We start from the raw sequence: 22561 nt of genomic DNA on the forward strand, positions 1-22561 counted from the left end.
GACCAGTGATTGGCTTAAGCAACTTAGATATAATACGTGTTAAAACCAGCTCTTGTGATGACTAGAATACCCCCCTCAATGTGTGATGATACCTTAATGATTATTTTAAAGTTCAATGAAATAAATGTATAAGCTATTAAAAAAATACTAAATTTTTCAAAAAGTTGTTCCCAAGCGCAATAAAGCATAATAATAGTTAAATGTTTTATTTCGGTCATGAACAATGCAAACTTCGATATTTTTTTATTGAATATGTAACGTGTGCATAATTGAGTACATGTGATGAAGCACAAACTTGTACTCATTTTCGCTTCTCAGTGTATGTGTTCATACAATTTTTGTAACAGGTTTTAATCTATCTCATTGTAAGTACAAAAAAAAATATTTTGAAATAATATATTACAAGTATTGGATTATTAAGAATCTCTATCACGACGTGGTTTTTGCCACTTGAAATATAACTTCTAATAGAAAGTGATACTTTTCGCACGCTTCAAAAATGCTAGTCAAACTGTGTGCCGCTACATTTGGCTTTGYAGCAAATAATCACAAGTAACTGCTTTTACTTGCACTTACGAACTTTTCTTGCTCTTATTTTGGATGACTGCGCGCACTTAATACYCATTTTATCAGGCCAGTGCCAACGCCAACACAACAACAGCAACACTTACAAAGCTGTCACTATACATTGCAGGCGAAAAGTTTTAACAAATGTAAAATATGTATTTTATTTGTGCATTTCCGCATAGTTGGCTTGGCAACAGCGCCACACCATGCTCCGTCAGCGCCGCCACGCCGCCATGTAGCCGCTCAGCTGTTGTGTTGTTGTGCTGTGGAATGTATAAAATAAACTATAATAATTGAAGTGAAAAACTGAGCGTCCGGAATATTTTGGAGCAAAAAAAAAAAATAAACAAGAAAGCAAAACATATAACAGGAATTAAAAAGTAAAAAAAAAAGAGCAAAAATGGCAAGCGTGTACAATCACATATAAAGCAATAAATAGTTGAACGTTGAACTGCGCTGCAGCGCGTGCGGMAAAGTGCAAATTGTCTGGTAAACCGAAAATTCTAGTTTGTTCATTTTCATTTTTCAGCGAATTCTTATTATTATCCTTTTTTCATTACACTTTTTCCGCTGGCATGTACCGCCCCAATTACTCGACTGCTTGCAGTGTTGCCACCATTTTGTTGTTTTGGGTTGTATGAGGAAGTGCATCAATTTAAAGTCGACCGCACGGTTCCTCATGCCGAAAGAATACACGCGAATGACACTGTCAAAAGAAGCGTTGTGAGCGCTTGTCCGGCTGTTTACATGTGAGTGTGTACGGGTGTGTGTGTGTGTGTCGCCTCATTTCACTCCATTTCTCATGCCAGCGAACGCTGYGGCTGGCCGGCGCGCTGTGGCAGCAACAGCAGTAGTGACAGCCACCGGAAGTTGTAAAGCTGCCATTTTGTCTGTTGCCACTCACACACACATTTAGACAGTTAGCCACACTACKGGATCGCCATAAAAGGGTGTACCTAGTGTGCTCCGTTTCCCGCTCAGCCACCGATTTTCGAGCAATAATTTGCTTCGGTTTAACTTTTCACCCAAACTTTGACGCTGCCCGCGGCTTGCCGCCGACCCATAGCCGACGCTTGTGCCGCACCACGCGCGCCACACTTCATTTAGTCAGTCGCAAATGAAAGGAAGGACATTCAAATTGCTGTTGTTGATTTCGTACAGCTTTTTCCTGTTTCGCTGTTTCTTCTATTTTCGTTGCTCGTATTTGCGTGCCGAAGGCATTCGATCGGGTTAGCCGGCGCTTGCTGTTGCTAGCTGTTTCGGTGTGGTGTTGGTTTCTGAGTTGACTGAAATTCGCTTTTTAGTGTGTGGCAATAATTTATTAAAGCATTTTCCTTTCCACAAATGAAGCCAAACGATACAAGTATTGCGCAATAATAACGGAAACGAAATGTGAAAGGAAAACGAGAACTAATAAAAACTGTAACAGTGGTGAGCTGGCACAATGAGCGTGGTGCAGCGGCAGCAACAAAAGCTGCAATGTCGAAGTAATATGAAATGGGTGAAAAGGCGCCCTGGCAGTAATGGTAATCGAAACGAAATTGTAACTAAAATGCAAATGCAAATGAAATAAGTAAGCAATGGTATGGCAAGAAGACCTGGTTTTCTTTATTTTTTTTGTTTGTGTAAATGTGAGGTTAGTAAAATGGGAGGACTAAAATGGTGCCGTTGGAGTTAAAAATAAAACCAAAAGTGATGTAATGAGTGTTGTGCAATACTCGCTCTCTATTTCCTTCACATGCGAAGGTCGATTTTTTGTTGTTACAGCATGTTTTCATTAGTTAATAACTTCAGGTAAATAATTCAGTTATACCATATGGTATTTTATGCTTTATATTATGACATTTATGCTTTGTGATATTTTTGTTGCTATCCAGCTTTATGAATTAAGATAGCTCACAGTCCAACCGATATGTGTATATAGTATAAAGTCAGTTGGAAGTATGAAATTCGAATTATAGGTAGCCACGCCTATTTGAGCTAAAGGTTAAGTTAGGTTAGTTTATAAGGTCAGGGATTTCACTTGGAGAGCTTAGAACACCGATCCGTTGTATTATCTAAAACTATAAAATATGTCACGAGAACCTTACCAATCGGCAAAGCGTTTTAAGCCTATCGCTATTTGTTGGGACGGCTAATGTTCTGCTCCGATTTCTAATGCTTCGCCGAAGATAACACTGCCGATATGTTTCAACCGCAGTCTGGCAAAGACTGAACGACAATGGAGGAGTCTGGAAGTTTTGACATAACTCTCTCAACTTTGTCAACTTGCATCCGTCAAGAATTTTAGCCTTACCGCATAAGTACGCATTAAACAATGTTCTGTAAGAACCCTTTTGATGGCGGCAAGATAAACTGTGTTCTACTCTAGCCCAAAGGGATAATGCAGTCGCACCGAATAGATTCGTCGATCAGCACCTGCTAAGCGCACGCGAGATCCATTGATCCAGTGACAGAACGCAAGATGTCAGTAGAAATCCAACTCGATGACATTTCAATGTGAAGGGAGCTAGGGTGCCCTCTGTCTAGCTTGTCAGCTTAGCAGTTGCCACTGACCACGCACTCAAACAACTTTGATGATGAAGTAACTTCATGATACTTCTAATGAGGTTAGACACTCCTTGACTAACTTTCAGCACATAGTTAGCCAGCACAACGCTAGTATTGCTGCTCTGCTGTCGGAGTAAATGCTCACCGCCCTAAAAGTGGATGCACTGCGCAACAGTACGTCTTTTGTCAACTTAATAGCAGCCATTTTTTCCAGAAAACCCCTACAGCGATCCAGTTGACCAAAGCTAAGATTGAGGGACAGTTCCCACTCCAACTTCCTTCCYAACTTCAACCCTTTCGAGAAAAAGRTCACTGCGCCTCTTCTCTAGCGACTGCTCACTCTCTACATTTCCTTCGTCGGCATTTGAGCAGGGAAAATGCTGGCAAGAGAAGCCTCTGTGGAGCAGTGTAGCACATTTTCAGAAATGCAGTTGCAGAAAGGGGGTTTGGGCGTGTCATGGTTCGGAATTCTTCATAAACTCAGCTTCACTGAGACTTAGAGYGCACCTTCTAGTAATGAATCTGCCAGCAATGTCCACAGGTGGTATGTGTAAAATGGCATTAAGTGCTATTATTAGTGTAATCCGAAATGCACTGGAGATGCAGCTGGAGGTTGAACCGGGGTTAGTATTGACCAAATTTTACCCATTTTTGACACAACCGCTCATTATTATCGTAAAAGAATTCAATAATAGATCTCATAAATTGGCCGATTTAAAAAATCAGCCACTGACATTGAAGTTTACATATTCGGTAACGGTAGCCTTGAAATGTTGTGATCCGATTTTGACAATTTTGGACCTAAGTTGGCACAGCTTAACAAMACTATTTGTGCGATTGCTTAATTCTTAATTTGAAAATTGTAAAGTTAAATAATCAGAAGGAACTAAAAATTTTGTGGCGTGGTTCTGGTCCGGTTTCCTAGACTGGGATAACTTTAAGCATAGAATTTAGTTGAGAAATGTCAAGTAATTCCTGTGCATAACCTTCATTTGCTTTTTCGACTGCCATCAAGTCTACAAAGTTTTACACACTCCCACTTCCACTGGTCCACTGGTCCACTTCCACCAACATACATCCTCACACACAATAAAATTGCTCTCAAGTACTTTATTTGCAATCGCCYACTCCTTCACAACTCACCAACACTCGAAGCTATTATGCTACGCCATCATAATGCTTAACACGTCAAATTGCTGTACTTTGCTAAATACCATGACTCGGCGAAAACACGAAAGCAAAAAGCATAAAAATAAAAAAGCAAAACAAAATCCCTAGCGAAAATGAAAACTGATAAAGTTTACAATAACAACAACAATTGCAGTTAAAACTCATCTGTTGGGAGCAACCACAATAATAACGACTTGAACATTTGCAAACTAATGCCTTGTAGCTGTCTCATAGCCGACCGCCCAGCTGTTGGCCCCACACACCCCCACTCTGCTTTAACCCGCTTATGCTCATCATAACGGCTGACTCATGTGGACTTGTTGTACACGCTCATAAAACAAAAACCTACCAGAAAAACTAACCTAATGTACAAAACCGCATGCCACAACACAACAAGAGCGTTGACTGCGTGGCGTTTTGTAGGCAGGAGGCAAATGTCTACGTCCAATTTCGACAAAAGCCGAAGTGATTTTCATCTTGCTTTTATGAAAGTTTTAAAGTGTTAGTTGGACATTTCGACTTGTAAGTCATTAAAGGAATGGTATTTTGTAGGAATCTAAATCATTGTGGACACTGATGATATGTAAGCTTTACTTATAACTACTGTATTCGCTTTCTACCTGGTCGCAGATATAAAAGCTGAGCAAATTTAACCCGGACTGGTTCATTTAATCTGCGCCTGCAAACCAAATAGATAAACAATTTTTTTATGGAGTTCAAGTTTGATCCGAACTGACACAAAACCTACAGAAACTACATATTTTAACACAAATCGTTAGTATCACCTTCAAAATATTAATGTCCACTTCCGGAAAAAATTGAAGTAATCCAATGCTTAATCCAGTTCTCTATGTACTTGTTATAAGCCTTATAAGTCAAAGTCGCCTCTCCAAAATACTACTGCAATATTTTCGACAAATCCCTAACCTCCATTGTAAACACAAAATTTCCAGCAAACTCGTTGTTAGATGTAGGAGTATAATCTCGAGAACCTTTTTAGGTTCCTGACCACCGCAGCAACTTCCAAGTGGAGGTGTTGTCATAAAAGTAGCAGTCGACTATTCAGAGTAGTGACTATACACACCGATAGCGCAGCAACGATATTAGCCTTGAGTTTGCTGACTGTGCGCTCAAGACTGATGAGAGGATGTTTGGACTCCTTATATTTAGCATCGTGTCATCTTACATTCAAACTGGTTTAGCTGAGTTGCCACAGCATTATTGCAGGAAACTAAGGCTGATGAACTTGCTAGGAAGGGTAGGAGCTCCGTTGGCTTTTTGTGGTATGAGCAGCTATGTAATCGCAAGGTAAATTGTAAAGGTCCAGAGTGCACTGCGCTCTCAGCATTGTCTAAGGTCGGGCAATTTCAGGTCAGAATATTGTTGAAATTTTCAAATCGTTTAAAAACATGTATTCTAGGAGAAAAGCAACAAATTTAGGTCATTTTATAAAATAAATGGACCCAAGAGACCAGAAAAAGGTCGGATTTCTTTTAGAGAGTGCTTTCTAATCAAAAGCATCCGCTTGAAGGCGAGCGAGTTAAAAGGCATAACAGCACTCCCCAGGCTTGTGCACAGAGTTTGGAACTCGCCATGTAAATAACACCCCCATTGAAGAGAAGGAAACAGGCCGGAATAAGAAATACCACTTTGATTGTCTACGCTTATAAAGAAAATAAAGAATATAACCTAAAATTCAAAGTTCTCTCCACATATAAAAGTTCGAGGTTTTGCCCTTATCGTGCATAGTTTCTACAAGTCTMAATCCACCCGCCTCTCCAAAAACAAGCTCACTCCCTCCTAAAACAGCACTACTCAAAAATRTGCATATTCTTTGATATGTTTGAAGAGAAAAATTATTATGCCGACTTTAGACAGAGTTTGCGTTGCACTAGGCCAAACTTTTGTCGACGTCACTGAGTAAAACACACACATACACACGCTAATCATAACTTCGAGAGTTTTTATGTATGGGAATAATCCGCAAACGGTCATTTCGATAATGGCGCGCCAAAAATGCAAATCGTAGAGCGAAAGAGAGCGCTGCCACGCCGAAGAGGTGATTAGGGTAGGAGTCGACGGCGGCGGCGGCGAGTCAAACATGGTGAACAAATTTGAAAAGTGAACTGCAAAGTTGCAATTTGTTTGTTGTGAATAAATTTCGAGTTTTCCCGCATGCACGCGAGTGTGCACACATTTTAGTTATGCAAAAGCGGAAATCCTTGAGGATTCAAACTTTGGCTGCAATTCCGCCGGGCACGAGCTGGGCCAACAGGAGTTGTTAATGCATATGCTGGATTTCCAGTTGCCGGTGCAAATGAAAGTTTGGCTGGCGCAGAAGTGCACAGGAATTAACAAACACACACACACACACACATACACAGATATATAAAAACAGTTGGACACATTCCATGCGAAAAGCAGCAGATAGAACCCGACTGCGGCCGCCTCCACACTGACAAAGGCCAAACGACAGCGCTGAGAGCAAGCTAACTGAACAGACAGYCAGACAGCYGGACAGACGGACCTGTCAAACAGCCAACCGACCAAGCAGCTAGCAGCGAAAGCACGCGAGCGGCGAAGGAGAAAATGAACTGTGTSTGACCGAATGCCGAAACGAAATGAAAGGCGGACAGTTAGGGATGGAGAAGGTCGACGGTGGGCAGCGGACAGCGCCAGCGCCACCTTTTATTCGAACACTCGTCCTTCTGTAAATATGTCACATATACATATGTATGTATGTATATATGGAGGTATGCGCGACATCTGCCGAAAAAATTATGTGAAAAAATGCATGTTTTATAAATGTTTTTGAGTGATGGTGTGGAGCGGAGGTGCGGTTCACTTACAAGCACACCCTCGCGTGTTAGCAATTTGTAGTAAAAAAAAAATCATTTTTTTGACCGTGGAGATATGTATTTCCATACGTGTGTAGGTATTACGGTGGATCCTTTGTTCAAAAATGGTTTCGTGATTATTTTAAGTGTTTTTTTTTTTTTGTTGTTTTTTTGTTGCTCGTGATGATAAGCAACTACCTTCAATGGTCATGAATTAGAACAAAATCTGCTTTTCGCGCGAGATAAAAAGTTCGTAGTTAAAGCTTCAAAAGGCTCAAATGACAAATGCACAAGAGAATTGCTAATTTTCTATAAAAAATTCAGGTGAAAAAAACCAGTTACGAGAAATTTTATGTAAATATTCATAAAACCTCAGGGAGGTTAGATTTCCATTTGTAATCTACCAAAGAGCATTGTAAAGCAGAAAAGGATACCAAAAACAAGAAAAAACGTTAACTTCGGCTGCACCGAAGCTAATATACCCTTCCCGGGTGCATTTCTTTTAGTAACTATGTGCTCAGTTTGTATGAAAGCTACATATATGCTATAGTAATCCGATCTGAACAATTTTTTCGGAGATTATATTATTACCTTTAGGAGTAATCCATGTCAAATTTCGTGAAGATACCACTTCAAATGCGAAAGTTTTCTATACAAACAATTGATTCGGATCGTTCGGTTTGTATGGCAGCTATATGCTATAGTGATCCGATTTGAACAATTTCTTCGGAGATTACATTGTTGCCTTAGAAAATAATATATACCAAATTTCGTGAAAATATCCCGTCAAATGCAAAAGTTTTACATACAAGAACTTGATTCCGATTGTTCAGTTTGTATGGCAGCTATATGCTATAGTGGTCCGATATCAGCAGTTCGAGACAAATGAGCAGCTTTTTGAAGAGGAAATGCGTTTGCAATATTTCAAAACGATATCTTAAAAACTGATGGACTAGTTCGTATATATACAGACAGCCGGACAGACAGACAGACAGACAGAAATAGCTAAATGGACTCAGCTCAACATACTGATCATTTATATATATACTTTATAAGGTCTCCGCCGTTTCCTTCTGGGTGTTACAAACTTCCTGACAAACTTAATATACCCTGTTGTGGGTATAAAAATTATGTCAGGCGTCGAACAATGCAATACAACTGTATTTAAGTACGTAGTTTGCATTTAATAATTTTTTTATTAGCAGAAAATTATATTATTTTTTAATATAAATACTAGTGTACATTTAAAAAGTAATGCGATTAATAATTATTTACAATTATTTTAAAATTTGCACTAAGAGTTTAATACTTAAGCTTTAATCGTATAACATTTTTAAAATTAACATATTATTTGAGCGGGTAAAAGACAGGTGAAGTTGTTGTGCATGGATTTGAATAAGCCTCACATACACAAACACATMCAMTTAAGTACTTCAAAACAAAATAAGATAAAAGCTACTTAATAGTAAAAAATAATGTGCGCACACCATGCACAGAGRCGCATTAAATWAAAAAAAAAATTAACTAAAAATGCAAACGGTACGCGCGTGGCATAAAAGCCGGTCGGATTTTAATTTTAACTTATGAAAAATAACTAGTTTCACTCCTGCTACTGCCGATCGCCACAATTTGCGCTGGTGCTAAAACGGCGGCCGTGGCTAATCAACAAAAMTACAAACAAACAGAAATACTTACATATAAATAATTACTGCGTAGCGTTTTGCTGGAATGTACATTGTTGTTGTTGTGTATAAATAAGCTTAATCACTTAAGAGTAAACGTCGCAACTACACCTTTTCGGTACTTATTAACTGCTTAGTGAATATCCTAATAATGGCAGCACATTACAWATTCAAAGTCTTATGGTTCAAGCGGCACAACTCGGTGCTACGAGTGATTGCTCTGCCTTTCAACTGTTCTGTCTGCATCGCCTTAATCTAAAGTCGATTTACATAATATCCTAGSCTTATAATTAAGTTACGATTTGAATGCGTGGAAATTAAACGTTATGTGAGCCATCCTCACGATTTTCGTATGCCCAGAACTTGTGAAATTCAATGAGTATAGAGACGACAGTTTCCGCTTGGCCACTGCAATGACAAAGGAAATTGGAATAAATAGCAGGATGAGTGGAGCTTAATTAATAAATGATGATAACGTGTTGTTGCGCCAACCTGAGGATATGAGAGATGTCACAACCTCACACACACACACACACACGCGCACTACGTACCAATTGATTAAATCCTGCAGTGTAATTTTGCATGGGTCCTTAGACTTTACCATGTCGAATATTTCGTCTTTCAAATCTTCGAAATTCACCGCTTCCGCATTAACTGCGTTTATTTGCTCTTGTATGCCTTTGAAAAAATAGTGTAGCGTTTGCACCGTCAAGTAGCCTTTGTGTTGCACATCTAGTATGCGAAAGAGATAATGCAGTGATTGCGGTTCGTGTCTATTGTCGAGCGCCAAAACGAAATCGAGAAAAGTTTTATAATCCATTTCGCCATCAAAAGTGCGGCATTCATCGAAAACGCGATCGAGAAAGACCGARGTCAGCGTGCCAGATCCATAACCGGCCAATTCCTGTTTGCTCAGCATGCCATTATGGTCTTTATCCAAATTTAAATAGTTGCCATAAACGGTAAGCACTGACGGCATAGAAAACCAGTTTTGCTCCTGCGACTCTTTTGTCGTTTCCTCATCGCGCAGTTCTAGCAATTCGGTAAGCAGACCCGACCCKAGTATGTCACGTATGCGTATGCGCCCGGTATGCAATGGATCGAGAAAGAAGAAAAATTTTTTCACCACCGTGCAGACATAGAAACTTTGAAAAGATGGTTGCACGCAACTGCTGATCTGTGTTAATGTCGGTATAATATCAATAATATAATTCTCCATATCGATTTCGCGCAAATAACCTTGGCCGATTTCATCGTACAACGACAGGCCTATGCGTCCCTGTGTTAGCCACACTTTACGCATTGTATAATTGAAGATGGAAACGATTTCAACTTTACCTGCAAAATATCGTAAGCATTTGATAGGCTCATCAAAATCACGCTACCACACACACACTCGTGTAAAAGGCGCCTTGTGCGTACTTACCTGGATACATGGAATGGCACTGCAATTTGGCGTATAGACGTGCAGTCAAATATTTGCGACATTTTGTGCTCACTGCTTCCAGCAACTTTTGGTAGTCATCATAACAGATGAGTTGCTGTCCCACAGGCGTTACCTGCGTGCAATGTTTCTCCAGCAAAGTCCACAATGCGCCGAGCTCATCGTTATCCAGCAACTCTTGTGAGCGTTTCTGTAGAAAGAGTGATTGCGCTTCTTTGCGCAGATTTTGACGTAGTGCATTGTTTTGTGGCGGTGGTGCATGAAAGAATTTCGGTATCGTCGAATAAGTGGGATGCAGCGTTTTGGCTGGTGCCTGCAATGGCGCATCTGCGTCGAACTCACGTAATTGCTCCTCAGTTGGTTTCTCAGTAGACACTTCGAGATTTTCAAATTCTTTCACAATATCCGGATCGAGTTCCATTTTATACACAGATTATGGCAGTTTTATATTCAATTTTGAAATGAAACTTTTACGTAAAATTCTTTTTATCATGAAATAAAAGTAAATAAATATTCCAGTGCACAGCTGATCTTGCGGAATGTCAATAAGTGTACGACGTCGCTGTTGACGTCGAAGTCGGCATAGCTGCTGCCTGCGCAACGAAATAAAAATAATGACAGCGCGCATGGTTGGCAACTTGGCTAACAGGGTGTAGCCAACAGCAATTTATACATTTTTAAATATGTATTTTAAGAGAAAACCAGAGAGCGTTCTAATATTTTAAATTAAATTTTCCAATTTTACCACATAAATGTATATATACTAAAGTATATGCTTTGGTACCAAATATATACCGATCATCTATAAAGTATATGCAGAATCGTTTACGCATAGTAAATATGCGAATCTGTAAGCGTACATTCCTTAACATTGGAATTATCATTACTTTTCTCATTTAAAACTGAAAATGCTTATTTCTGCTTTTTCGAGTCCTCTGGTGAAACACGCTTATAATTTATCTGCGGTGAAACTCTCTCATCTCTGCCGAGTACCCCTGCGAAAAGTTACGATATCTGAATCATAAGCCTACTCAATGATAGACGTTCTCTGCGTTCTCTGTACGTGCTATACGTTCTCTGGTTTGAGGTTTGTGAAACTACTGTGAATGTTGATCTTCTTCTTAATTTTCCATACCTTGGACAATTCTCACTTCCTTCCCGTTGTTTAAAGTTTTATTTAATTTTTCTTTTTGAACTATTAAACAAAAGTGTTAAAATGTATTATGCCTGGCGCATTTTATTTTTTATTTAAAAGTATATATTAGATACAAATATGCACATAAACGGGTGATCGATGCTCTTGGAAAACTTGTGGCAGTTGCAATCGCCGGCTCCGGCTATGCACGCTTGAAGAATCTTGGTTGCGCATTGGTTCTTACATATCATGTTATATATATAAATAAATCTTACAAACTATAGTTTTCGGCAATTTTATTACATTTCTGTTCCCTTCTAATTGCAGGTTCTAACATAAAAGTGGCGTCTGCTACACTCAATTGTATTTTGGCACGCCAGTTATGCTTCGAAGACCCATCTTGTTCGGCTATCTTAGAAATAATACCCCGTGTATGTGGGCCTATACCAGGTATGTACAAGAAAAAAGTATGAAAAATTATTTCAATTTTCATAAATATGTATGTATTTTGTATTAAAATTCCATTTTACGGTCATCAGTTACGGAATTTAAAAATATTCCATTTTTATTTTGTATGTCGCTGTGGAAAAGCAAATTTGTTAATCAAAACTGACAAGGGTAATCTGTAGGGGTAATTTTGTCTACCATTTTTCGTGCTAATTACTGGATGTCTCAAAATAGCCTAAAAATTAAATTGCTGGCTAGACAAAATGATGGTATTTAAGTGATTAATGAACGGTGTTTCAATTATTCTGCGAAGGTTAATGAAAAGGTTGCGATGATGTGAATAATTGACTAGTGCGTGTTAGTCTGTATGCAGCAAATTAATAATATATGTACTCAACTGAAATTGAGTGACYCTTCAGTTAGGAGGTTATGTGCTCTAACGTTAATATGTGATACTCTTGTGTAAATGGCAGAACAGTASCTACAAGCAAAGAATAATGTAGAGTCCGCAAAAAAAAGCAGGTCATAAAGCCAATGTCTRCGCTATCACGGAATTTTGCTAAGAAACCTGCAGTTAATTCAACACAAATGTTGAGGTTATTCCCAAAAGTGCAATCTTTTCTACTTAGCACTTGTTAGCTTTTACTATGAATACACATATGTAGGTACATAAACACCAATAATAAACTCGTGGAGCATTTTTCCAATTGAATATTCTCTTTAGGCAGACTTCCTTCCACCTTGTGCTAGATTTCTAGAGAGTAGTTAATGTAACCTAAAGATATAAGTATTTAAAATATYCTTTGCTTCTCAAAACTTAAAAATGTTTATTATGAACTTTACCTAACTACCCTGTGTATGTTTTTTTGATATTCATTTCCAAGCGCAACTTTTGTATTCCATTAACCAACTAACAATTTGAACTTTCAACTGTTGCGCAGTTGGTTTCGGGTACTTTTATGTTAACACAACAATGCATACGTAACGGTTAATGTGTTTAGCCCCATAAAGTGGGATACCGAAGCAAATTTTATTGTTTGCATACGACATTGCGTCCAACTGGACTAACTCATTACCATTAAGCTTTGCTGCAAGTGAGCATGCAACTCTGCAGTTATGTATGTCTATACAAGTGTATGCGTGCATACTTGTGCATGTTAGTATGTGACATTGGCGTTCTTGAGGGTCAGTTATGTAACCAACTTGCGGGTGGTAGTAACATTAATTTTGTTGCTGCAATTTACACTAACAAAGAGATTATTTTTTATGTGGTGTACAATTCTAACGTTATTACTTAAGGCAATTGCTTCAAATACATAGGTATGTACTTTCGCATACATAGGTATAGGCATTTACATATGTACATAGAGGTAGAATAAAAGTGAATAGCTGTTTGTTGCTGYAGTCTTTGCATACCTAAACTTTTTTGTTGATTTGTGAACTGCAATTCCAATTGGATTTCTTCCTGCAAAGTCTTTAAACGTTCTTCTATACAATGACCTTGAATTTTTTCGATTGTATGAAGAATGTAATTTTGGAGGACCGAAAATAATAGCAGTTTTGAGCAAATTCGGTTTTTTGAGTTACCTTGCTTTTTAGGCAACTTGAAATTGTATGTGTATTTTCTTTAATCTCTCCCTAGAAAAAAACCGAAACTTTAGTTATATATTTAAGAATRCACGCAGAAAATGTCATATCGTTCCGGTGAATATTTTTGAAGTTACACGCAAGTTTTTTCCCAAAATGATGGTTTTAAGTAGGTTAGCCACCTTTACTCGAAAACGGCTAAGCCGATTAATCTCAAATTTTAACACGAATATCTTAAATATATTTTTTTAGTAATTTATATACATCTTTTTTATCAATAAATTTTTTTATAAACAATGCAATTCCGAAATTTTGGTCAATAATTAGTTTTTTTTTTTTAGAAATCGCGAATTTGTCAAAGACATTTATTTTGTTTATTCCTCCAATTAATTGGATTTAATATTACTTTAACGAAACATGTTTTTTTTTCTTTAATTTCACTGGATTCAGTTAAGAGATATAGTGGTCGCCGCAACATGTCGTTTTGAGCTGGAGCTTACGCAGATMAGCTTTAGTTCCTTTCCAAATAATTATTTTTACTAATACTAAGTCTTAAAATACAGTTAAAAGATACCATATAAGTCTACTCAGAAAAAAATYTGGAAAATTTGCCTTTTTCGGTCTTCTAACTGTATATGACCGCTTAAATCTTTTAACTTTAAGTCTAAAAACAACTTTCAGCGCATTTGCGATTTTTTTTCGCAAACTTTGGATCAGAAATTAGACTTTGAATTTTTAATGTAAGTTTTGAGATTGGAAATTTTTAAATTATTTCTAATTAAGATTTTTAACCCTGCTCCATATTATTTATTAATTGAGTGCATAATTTTGTTATCAATAAAATCTTGACGATCTTAGTCAAATTCTTATTACACAATAGACTGTGTATGCATATACAAAAAGGTATGTAATATCAGCATTAACATGTACATATGTATATATGTAGTTGTAAAAAGTCCACAAGTGTAGCCCCTCTTTAAAGTTAGCATGCACTATATGCGCATGTTTGAATACAATACCCTTGGAAGCTTGAAAGCTTGAAAGCAACACTTGCAGCCTGCAATATTACGTTATTCTTGCATATACAAAGGCGCACAGGGCAAACCACATACCGCCACTCTTTCTCCCGCCCACCCGCTTGTACTTATGAACCTTGACGTTTGCATAGCCGCTTTTATGTGTGGATGGGCACTTGTAATGAAGTAGAAAAATAAAATAAAATAAAATTTTACAATCAATATTGAAATTCCGTAGCTGTGTCCTTATGAAGTGTATCATCCTTGCGCTGAATCTGCTGGCTTGCATATGTGTGCGCGTGTGTGTGTGCGCGCGTTTGCTTGTTTTCATAAAATTGTAAATTTTTATTGAACACGTTGCATGTATTGGCCAGCTTATTGTTGACCTGTTTCATACCCACTCAGCACGAGAGTACAAGCGAATACTTGTTGTTGCCTGCTGATGCATAATCAAGCGAAGAAAGAGCAAGGTAACTTACTTAAATATGGCTGGTGTATAAAATTTGTAGTTAAAAATTTAATCAGCAGATTGATTTCMAGAATACCAATACAGTTATTAGAAGTGAACAATGTATAAGTACCGCTACTTTATTGATGATGTAAATTGATTTCTGTGTACTTTCGTAGGTATATACAGTTATGTTTACATTAGCAGCAGTGCGTGTTGGCTTATGCTTGATTGGAAGCATCTAATAAATTTGCAATAGGAATTTCACGTATATTTCACTTCGGATTCTTTTTTCCGAATAAAATAATTAGAAGTTAGTATTAATTCGGATTCAAGAACCACGTTTACAAATTATTCAATTTTATTATCAAAATAATCATTCTCCAATTTAAAAATTTCGTGTGCTTTTGWGACTTTATGGTTGSCAAGTGTTGCTGAAGACCTCAATTTSTCGATTCCAAGACGTTCTCAAGCATTGGTTCTTTCTTAAACCACAACCTGGCGAATTTTGAGAGAGAATTAGAGCTTACATCCAAAGAAAATTGTTCTCTCTCAAGAACTGAAGTCATTTGACCAAATGTAGTGAATTTGCTGATTTTGACTTGGACCAACTTGAAAACGGTAACWATTTTTTTAAACAAATCATCTTCTTCGATGAGGCTCAATTTCATGTAAGTGATGCGGTAAATAAGTAGAACTGTCGATTCCGGTGCRAATAAAATCCACAAACTATTCATTAACAATCATTAAGGGGTTACATGGGTTTCACAGTTTCAAAAAATCGATTGTCTTATTAAATTCTATAACATCTCTAGAATATTGTATTAAATTTTCAAGTTGATCCGACTCATAGTTTCGGAGGTATAACCTTGAAAAGGTGGACGCTCGAGGTCAGGTATAGGTTGAGGGCGCAGTAGGTAAAACTTTTAACGCGTTTTTCTCAAAAATTTGTTTTCAAAGTTCTTGATGAAATTTTACACARATCTTCGAGATATAACTTACAAGATCTTGAACGAAGGACTTTTTTTTAATTACAACTATCAAAAAAAAAAACAAAATTTCGAGAAATTTTCATCGAAATTTGCATTTTTTTATAGAAACGTCTGCCAAAAATCCAAAAATCCAATTAAATTTTTTATTTTTTTTTTTTTCCTTCGTCCAATACCTAGATTATTGTCTTTATTAAAACACGTATTTTTTTATTTTTATTTGAGGTGATCCTGAGAGAGCTGACAACGGGATGCACCTTTTTCCGAGGGACTGCGTAATGACCGCCATTTTGATATTTTTTTTTTGAAAATTTTACAAACTGTTTATTAAATATGAGTCTTTTAACTAAAAAAAAAATTTCATTCAAATATTTCATTTTTATATGTAAAAAAAAAAAAAAATTGAAAAAAGACTGTTTTTGCCCAAGGAAACCCATGTAACCCATTAAATTCGCCTAATTTGACAGTTTGGTATGGTTTTTAGTCTGGCGAAATCCTCGGTCCATACTTCTTTTGAAATGGTGGCACTGACAATAGAGAGCGGTACAGAACGATTACATACAACTTTTTATGTCCGCAGTTGGAAGTAGTTGAACCGAATTAGTTCGAGAAAATTTCGGAAATTCGATTATTTSAAGAAATTGTGACACTGAATGGCTTCCAAAGAGTTATGATTTAACACCATTAGACTACTTTTTGTGGAGTTATTAGAACTCACTGGTCGTTTGTACTAAAACAGACTCTCTTCAAGCTTTAGAAGTCCGTACTGAGCGATAATGACGATTTCGACTTTCGAAAACTGTTCAAGATTATTAAGAAAATTCACGTTCTCCAGAGATATTCGCGTAAAACACGGAATTCTCAGAAGAGATCCATTTCTGGCTTAATGGCTTCATCAACAAACAAAAYAATCGATAAGGAGATAGGTAAAGCCCTCGTGGGGTTCAGCAAACGCAATTGCTTCCACCAAAAAATTATCGTTTTGGTGCGGTATGGCGACATCATCCGGCGTTAATTTTTTCGAAATGAAGTAAAAAATGTTTTAACTATCAATAGCGAGCGCAACGAAATTTGATGAGATCGATGCGTACGATCTCTAATTCTAACAGAACGGTTCGATGCCTCATGCTTCACGTCAAAACATGGTGCAAAGTGTACCGAATCGTTAAAGTCGAGTTATGGCTAAGTCTAAAGGCCGACTAGTTCACGCGATTTAACGTCTCTAGATCTGCATATATATCAAATCAAAAGTTTACGCCAATCAACCGGCAACGCTATAACTATAAAGCAAATTCTACCAAAAATTGTGTACTTTGTTATCAAAAATTGGATTAAACGGGATTGAAAAAGATGCTAGTATTAGAAACTTATCGTCTAAATTTATCGAATATGTTTCAGTGTGCGGTGTTTACCGAGAAAGATACAGTACCTAAAGTAATGGAGCTGCTTCTTAAACTTTGCTAGATGCCCTATAAAATATTTGATCAAAATTGACGCGGACTGCCAAAATATTCCGGTCTGTCGGTAAGAGCCCTGCATCGGCGCTTTTCATACCCAAAACATTAACCAAAATATGTTAAGTGGATCCATAAGTGATGTTGAGTTCATCTGCTAAAGCTCTGTTTTCATTAATAGTGGTGGATGAACGAAGCCGATGAGGCAAGTTTCGTTTAAATCACGGTTTTCTACGAATGCTTTGTGCGACTCTACATATACAATATGTCTATTATACAAGTACAATTTATTTTTGTAATAAATTAGAATCCCCAAAAGGCTTTTGTGAAATGTCTTCATTGGAGATACAAAATTTAAGCAATCTTATTGTTCAATTTTTTTAACATGATAAAAATCGTCAGATAAACTGTTCGCGCCGTACACAAAACGGCTATGACATCAATTTCCGGAATAAGGCCTCCTCGTCCAAATATTAGTTTAATTGTCATATTCGCAACAATCCCATAAACAAGTTAATTCATTAAAATTTGCCATATTTTCCCATATCTAAATAAACACTGCTATATTTGTGCACAAGACTGTATTGCAAATGTATGATTAATCGTAAGTACACGAGCTTGCTATAAAATAGCCAACAATCTATATTTCTCCATGCACCAAGCAACTCGWCTTGGCTCCTTCATTGCGCTCGTATTCAATGCTTTCACTGAAATTAATCATTTTAATACCAACAATTGTAAGACAATGCTCTGGCTTTCTGCAGCTGACGTGCAGAAATTCAATGCAAATGGGTTACTCCAGGTAAACACACTGATATAATATAAGCCACTCGTATTCAAACAAAATTTCGGTTTTGGTTATATAATGCTTATTATACCTGAAAGCGATTTTAATTTTTTTTATAAAAATATATAATAATTTTGTGAGTTTTTCAACASTGTTTCTGTAAAACCGTTAATCGGCACAACTAGTTTTTACTCGGAGACAAAATATCCGACCATTGTTAGCATGTTCTGTATATATTTCTCCGCAAATTGATCTAACAATTTTTAATCTGAACAAAAATCGAGTTATGGGAGGCTAAAAACGGTGGAAATTTTCGGTTTGGATTATGGCACTTTATAAATTGTACATAATTCAAAGTTTTTACCTTTTATGCGCCCCTGTACAGTCTTGGTCTCACCAGAAATTTTCCGCCATGAATCAATAAYCTTTACCTTTGACCTGAAATGCCCCACTTGTTGTTATTGCATATTTGCGCGTTCGCTGCCACATAAACACCAATKCATTTGCATCGATTTTCAACGTGTCCAACACAAAGGAACACAACAAAAAGGCGCCATCAACGTCGTCGCGGTCGTGACACTCCTTATTTATGATAATTGCAATTTTCGTATTCGCCACCACCGTCAGCTACTTTATCATGCGCTGCTACATTGCTGTTGTTGACACCGTTAAGCGTCTTAAATATACACTCAAACACACTCGAAACGAAATAACGAAATACTCATGCATTCGCGTTTACGAAGTCTATAAGACGATCGCACAAAAGGTGGCGCGCCAAACTCAACAACAACAGCAACAACATTTAAGTCGCTGAGGAAATAAGGAAACCACGACACAACGACCAAATGATTAAATCCCTTGCAGTTTCGGTTTCGGAGCGAGGCCTTTGTGCGTCCGAAATTATGCAGCGGCCGCGTAGAGGAAATGAGTGCATAAGTAAGTGCACTTGCGCTCACTGTTGCATACTTTTTTGCGCGTTGGACTGAACGGTTTGCTGGCAATGCCACTTCGAGCTCCGCACTTTGTTGCGCCGCTAAAGARCTCGGACAAATAAGTCAATGGGATTCGAGTTGGAAAATACGTTGAGAATTTTAAGTAAATTTCGCCTATAAGCTTCTGGATCGAATGCGCGAGTGTGCATGCCAMTGAAGGCTCCAAGTAAACGAGGCATTTTTGTTTTGCCAGGCAATATTGTACAGAACAAATATATGTGTGTATGTGTGAGTGTAGAGGGGGAGATTTCTTTAGTGAATGTGTTGCCTTTTACGAAAGTGAATTAATTGCCTCTGCTTGGCTTCCCAAACCGTAATGCAATTAAATAAATTGCAAATGCAAACAAAGCACAATTTGCAACAATAACAATTTGTACAAAGGCGCTTTCTCTGTTTTGSAATGCAACCAAAGTGGCAACTTAAGTGGTATCGTGCCTCGCATAGTTGTAGAAAAAATATAAATAAAGTGAAATGAAAAACAAAAAAAAAATTTTTTTGACCCGGTAGTCTGTCTTTGTTATCCCATTAATGGAAGCACAAACATTTGTTAACTTTTAAGTTTTCAAGAATATTTGTTTGGTATTCCAAAAGGATAACTAGAACTATATTCGTTTTAGTTCGTGGCGAGTTAYTCTGGTCTGAGCTGATATCGACGGTTTCGACAAGAACCAGTTTCCTTGGCATAGTTAAATAAACTCTGTTCGCAATGCCGATCATTTATACGAAGGTTGYCATTTATACATAAGCGAGAAAGGCCGGAGAGATAGCCGTTTACTTTCGATTCCATTGCCTAAAGTCATTATCGTGCAATCATCAACGTACGAGGTCATATAAATTCCCTCTGGTTGTTGAGGGAGTTTCGAAATGTAAAAATTAAGCAGAAACGGAAAGAGGACATCACAATATTTAAGTCTTCTCATTTTAGAATATTTATCTTTTAACTCTTACGGATGAGTGCTGACCACTCAGGTAGTTCATAGTTCACCTCTTCAACCCTGGAGGAAGAATGAACTGTTCGATAACCTTAAGTGTCTGGTTGATTGTGTGGGTTTTAGTTGAAGCACTGAACAACTGAGGTCGATAGCGGTGCTTCGAAACACGTCTATGACATCGTGACAGGTGATAAATCGTGGCAAAGGAGTTTCCAAACTCTGCTAAAACGCAGGCAGAAGTATATAGATCTTCAGGATAGAAAAGTATTTGATTTTTTAAAACCCGGAGATGGATGGTTTCCTTGATTAATATTGCTGACGAGTACTGCCTATGAAAAAGATCTCTCACAGGTTATTAATTAATTTATTTTTTACAAGTGGAAGTAAACACTCCTAAACAGGTTTTAGAAAAGCAAATATTATCAGGATAGATTTATTTTTCTGTATCTATTTATAAAAGCACTCTTCGATCGATTACAAATAGTATATACATACATATATATGGTATGTGTTCATATGCATTTCTTTGACAAAAAATTTCCATAAGTGCAAGGTTCATCCATAAAGCAGATCAAGGGCAAAAACAATCGGCCTAGAATTTGTTATATTTGCAGCGAAATACACTGAAGCCTAAAATAGCATGAACTCGAATTAGCCAGTGACGTTCGTAATGAACTAGCGGATTTTTAAAAGTCTGTTATTGACATTTATGGCCACCCAAAAAGGCACATGTGAAATGGTGGCATTCAACCATCATTGTTGTGACGTAGTCACTTAATCGGCCATTTTACTTTACTCGCCTCATTCGAGTAGTGGAGACCACATACATAAAAATATACTTTTTGTTTCAAAATACAATAAAAAAAATCTACATTTGTGCTCAAAAAAAAATACATAAATAAAATAAAATAAAAAATATAAAGAAATGTTAAAGCTACGAAATAACGTTTTTCCTGTTTTGTTTGTCAAACGTAAAGAACATGACAGAGACAAGCAACAGAAAAATGCCTATAATATATCACAGATCTTGGAAAATTTTCAATTGTTGTTGAAGTAAAAATAAAAGCAAACACTATATGTCATCCTGTCATTTCCCAGCAGGAGTMTTTACCTTCCAATCAATTTTATTAAATATCAAGCAAGTTAGGACAAAATTATATTTTTACAGTTATTACAGTTACAGTAGGATATATGYAGTCTGTGAGCAATATTTTTTCAGCCCGCACTCAAACAACTATAATACCTTTACATAGTCTCAAATGTCCCTCATCCATATGYTAAGAACAAGAAGCATAAATATTTATACGTCTGTTATTATTTTCTTTATTTACAGTTATTATGTGACTATTATAGGATATTCATATGAATTATWTGTTCGTACTTACATATGTTCTTATATATTTAGGATTATGAGTTGAGAGTATTATCACAATCGAATAAGCATAAATAAAGGTTTATTGTAGCAGCTTAGCAGTGACACTCAAGGGCAATTTCTGTGGATGTTTCCTTTTGTGCTTTGTATTAGTATTTGCAAACATACACACGCTAACATACTTGTATACAAACGAAAGTGTACCATCTGTTTGTCATAATATTTCATAATTTGTGGTACTTGTGACCTGAGATGAGTGTAACTTTTGTCATATGTGTAATATTATGAACACTTTTGTAAAAGAAATTGCTTAGGGCACATGGTTCATATAAAAAATTTCGAATTTTTATTGCCCTTTAATACTTTTATTACAGATATTATTGTTAGATAKCACTATAAAATTTCCAAAATATACCATTTCATTCTAAATAAGAACAGAAAGAGTTATAAAATTAAACAATATTCAAAAACTTAGTTTTCCACATACATAGAAATTTTATAGAAATTATTTTAACTATTATAAGATGTATTCTTTTGATTAGTTCTATACACAAGATTTTTATCTCGGCATTCGAAAAAAAATTTTTCACTTACACGCTGAAATGTAGGCAACATTTGGTGAGTTATTTTWGAAGTTGGCATACTTTTTGGCGTATATTTTTAAATTAAGAAATAAAAAAAAATTCTTCTATTATTAAATTTGTTCGTTTTCTCATTGTACTTGCTTTAAATTATAATTTCTATTTCAACTGAAGGCTTCATTTTGACATTTCAATATGCAGCTCTAAATTATAATTATTTTCTTTTAGCTTTACTTGAATGATGAAAAAAAAGACTTAATAATACTTAGTAATTAAATATAAATTATTCTAATACTTACAATATACTTATTTTAGAAATGAATACAAAATTATATAAGCATATTTTTACTACTTATTTATATCTATTTTCATTTGCAGTGTCATGCAGTACAGTTACTGTGACGAAATGCCAAGCCGCCTTAAGGACACTGCAAGCCTTTCAGTTCTTTCGTCCAACCTGCCTTTGCAAAGAACCCGGCATGGATCCGGATTGTAATCATTTTCGTGATTTTCTCTTCGATCATCCATGTGGTTTCGTGCTCAAGAAAGGTGAGTCTAACTTTTTACAAAC

The 22561-nt window shown here is 36.7% G+C and overlaps 2 protein-coding genes across 3 annotated transcripts in view; one reads left to right on the forward strand and one right to left on the reverse strand.

Annotated features, from left to right (window-relative positions):
- The window catches only part of LOC108969516, a 147756-nt gene that overhangs the window by 53041 nt on the left and 72154 nt on the right, over nt 1–22561 (forward strand). For both annotated transcript variants that reach the window (XM_018934272.1, XM_018934273.1), the window contains exons 2-3: nt 11713–11835; nt 22369–22539. In XM_018934272.1, coding sequence (XP_018789817.1) covers nt 11713–11835; nt 22369–22539 — 294 coding nt within the window. The remainder of the gene's footprint in view (nt 1–11712; nt 11836–22368; nt 22540–22561) is intronic.
- LOC108969517 (serine/threonine-protein phosphatase 2A regulatory subunit B'' subunit gamma-like) lies at nt 8536–10761 on the reverse strand. Its single transcript, XM_018934274.1, has 3 exons — nt 10233–10761; nt 9358–10144; nt 8536–9214 (listed from the first exon to the last, which is right to left on the reverse strand). The coding sequence occupies exons 1-3, from the start codon at nt 10669–10671 to the stop codon at nt 9124–9126; spliced, it is 1317 nt and encodes a 438-aa protein (XP_018789819.1). The 5' UTR covers nt 10672–10761; the 3' UTR covers nt 8536–9123.

The sequence above is a fragment of the Bactrocera latifrons genome, unplaced genomic scaffold (genome assembly GCF_001853355.1).
Source record: "Bactrocera latifrons isolate USDA-ARS-PBARC rearing strain unplaced genomic scaffold, ASM185335v1 scaffold_255, whole genome shotgun sequence".
NCBI lineage: Eukaryota > Metazoa > Arthropoda > Insecta > Diptera > Tephritidae > Bactrocera > Bactrocera latifrons.